This window comes from Cucurbita pepo, unplaced genomic scaffold (assembly GCF_002806865.2).
Source record: "Cucurbita pepo subsp. pepo cultivar mu-cu-16 unplaced genomic scaffold, ASM280686v2 Cp4.1_scaffold002221, whole genome shotgun sequence".
Lineage (NCBI taxonomy): Eukaryota > Viridiplantae > Streptophyta > Magnoliopsida > Cucurbitales > Cucurbitaceae > Cucurbita > Cucurbita pepo.
In genome coordinates, this window is record NW_019648306.1 from 1 (window position 1) to 3197 (window position 3197).

The 3197-nt window shown below is 35.9% G+C and overlaps 1 protein-coding gene across 1 annotated transcript; it reads left to right on the plus strand.

Annotated features, from left to right (window-relative positions):
- Positions 1 to 1501: 1501 nt before the first annotated feature.
- LOC111786641 lies at positions 1502 to 3152 on the plus strand (the record flags this gene model as incomplete). The annotated part of the gene is made up of 2 exons (XM_023666874.1): positions 1502 to 1843; positions 2386 to 3152. Coding segments are annotated over exons 1-2 (1109 nt in total), but the record flags the coding sequence as incomplete, so codon positions are not given.
- Between the last annotated feature and the right edge of the window lie 45 nt (positions 3153 to 3197).

Consider the following 3197-nt stretch of genomic DNA (forward strand, 5'->3'; position numbering starts at 1 on the left):
AAAAAAAAAATCTTCAAATATTATTGAGTACCTTTTGTATTTTTTAAATTTTATTGACTTATTATACATATTTTAAATTTAATAATGATGTTGATATAATTTTAAATGTTAAATTTTCTACCCATATAACAAAAATTCCTACTAAACACGAATTTGAAAGTTTAACCGCTCTCCTCGTACATTAACAAGATTCATGTGTTATGCACGCGTAGGCGGCATGTGTGGCTGAAAGAATTTGAATATTTCACAAGTTATCTTCGATTGACAAAGGCAAACTTCATCTAAGATCCGACGAAGATATAAAGATGGACGAAAAATGAGTATGGAGATTGAGTTTTCCTCGAGGCTTCAAGGCTTGTCGTGAATATATCAAGATCATGACGCTGCACAGTTGAAAATATACGACCGTGACAATTGGTATTAGAGTTACACTTTGTGTGTCTAGTTGGACGAGAAAGTCAGTTAGATGAACTTGAGGGTGGAACAAAAACAGCACAAGTGTGTCTAACAGTGCAATTTATGTTGTTCTATAAAATATAACATAATATTGGACAAAATACATTTTTTTGTCTCCGATAGTTTCAAGTTGATATCCATTTAATTCATCAAACTCTAAAATGTATACTTTAGTCCCTATTCAAACTTATAGTCTAGTAATCGGAGGAGTAGAGATTCAATTTGATGCCCTTTTGATCCATGATCGAGTCATGTTCAGTTTAAATATAATTTAACTTTCATTTAAATAAGCAATTCACACTAAATAATAGTTCTAAAAGAAAAAGGGGAAATAAGTTTCAATTTTATCCTTGTCGCCCATCTAACTGCTGCAACAGATTCAAGGATGTTAAAATCGCCACTACCCAAATCTTTATCCCCTTTATTTGTGCTAACGATGTTGTATTCATCCTTCGTAAGATTGGCAAAAAGGCTAACAAGGTCAACTACGACTAATTCATTGTATTCAACTGTCGTGAATGTAGCTTTATCTATAAATGCAATTTTCATTTTTTTATCTGCAATTTAGTCAAGCTTAAACATTGAAGATAAAGGAAATATAATGATTATTTGTTGTCGTTAGGGTTTTTCATGATATTATCCACCCAATTAAAAAAGGTTTTATCTATTTTTGTGTTAAATTTGTAATAAATAATTAACAATCATGTGGATTATAAAATGTGTGTAAAATTGGCTATTAACAAGAATACACGATTAAATAAAATATAATTCAAATAACTAAATCAAATTTAAACCTAACTTTATTGAATAATGTAATAAAATTGTGAAAATATTTTATTTATATAAAATTATGATAAACAAGAATTAAACTCTTTTTGAAGCAAAATTCATATTAAGGATATTATTTAAATAAATAACAGTAAAATAATTATTGTAAGGCTACCAGCTACAGTTATCTCTTCACGACACTCTGTTCGCGGGAGGCCTAAGACGCCTACACAGCGAAAAGGTTTGAGAGTGAAACCCTAGATTTCTTACGACGCCGATGGCTAACGATACTGCTCACAGGAAGTACCGCCGATCTGCTTCAGATGAGGAGGACGATCGATCTTCGAAGCGTCACAAACACCGTCACCATCGCCGCCACCACAGACATCGTCACAGCAGCAATAAGAATGAAGAAGAAAGCTGCCGTGACCAGGAGGACAGTGTTCCTCCTGTTGCTAATCGTTGGTCTCGACCCCAAGATGACGTCGAGGAAGGTGAAATTCTCGAGGAGGATGAGTCCGGCGTTCGCGAGAATGAGAGCGCGATGAAGGAGGCGGATATGGAATTTGGGGAACTTGAAGCTGATAAAAATTCTGATAGAATTGGCCGACCCACTAAGGTAAGGTCCCAACCAACACAATTTTATGACAGTTTGACAAGTTGCTTGTTGCTCTACTCGTACATTCTGTTTGATTGCCGTGAAAGTTTGAGAAAAGACTAGGATTGTTAACGTTTGAAAATCGAATGTAACTCGAAGGTTCGATTCTCTTAGAGAATGAACAAAGGCGTTTTTAACTGTCTGTGAACAATGAACAATGACCTTTACAGGTACATGTACCTTTCTTCGTTCGTGTCAGTTGTCAACTTTGGATTCATTTCTTGTATTTAATCTTATACTAAGATGGAACGGTGATGGTGACGTTTTTTTAGATTTACTCAGTGTTTCTTGCACATGTAAGAATATGATTACACCTCACGAATACAAGTGAAATGCAAAAGAAGTATCAGTAGGCGTTTCAATGAAGATTCAGGCTTGCATTTAATTTGTAAGATCTGGTTACGTGTTTTCTACTATGCATTTATACTGTCTGGCTGTAATTTCTCTGGGATTTTGTAATGCAAGCATCTGCACTAAGTATTTAATCTATATTCGTTTTGCAGGAGTGTCATTCGGTGGATGAATCATCTAATATCGAGGCTAATTCAACTGTGAAGGAGGGAGCAGTAAACAGTCCTCAGGATCAGAAAACCTCGAAAGTGGACAGTAAGTTCTATAATTTAGATAAGGATAAAGGTGGCTCTTATCTAAAAAAAGACAGAGACAAGGAAATCAGGATGCTCGATCAAACCAAGTCTGACTGTAAGCATGGCAATGATGTTAGCTTTTCCATAAGTGAAATGACTGGAATTAAATACAATGATCTTGAATGTTGCCGAGAGGATCATCTCAAAGATGGTTATGATCATAAATCTATGGAGTTAGATGAGAGGCAGAACAAACAAATGTTGTCTCCTTCCAAAGGGGGTATTAAGAAAATAAGCAACAATGACCATGGAAAGGTGGCAACAGATGGAAGCACCTTGAGTTATTTGAAAAGGCCACAGTTAGAAAGGGCAGAAGACAAGTCTCAGGATTTGACGCCATCAACATCTCTTGATCGATTCATTGACACATCAGATTGCAGGAGTAGATCAAGGTCAAATTGTCATTCTAGGGGGCAATCTCATTCTCGTGAAACAGTAGAAGAGGAGGCAGAGTCAAGGAGAAGACATCATCATGGTTGGGATCACCCAATATTTGATGATAAAAGTAAAATTCATAATGACTTGGACGACGGTTATACTGATCGTGCTAGAAAAGAAGGAAGGCAACAAAGCAGGGATACGAAGGACAGACGGAGAAGTAAGACGGAGGTGGATAGGGACTGGTCAAAGGAAAATGAAATGGAAAAAACCAAAGATAAAGATAGGGG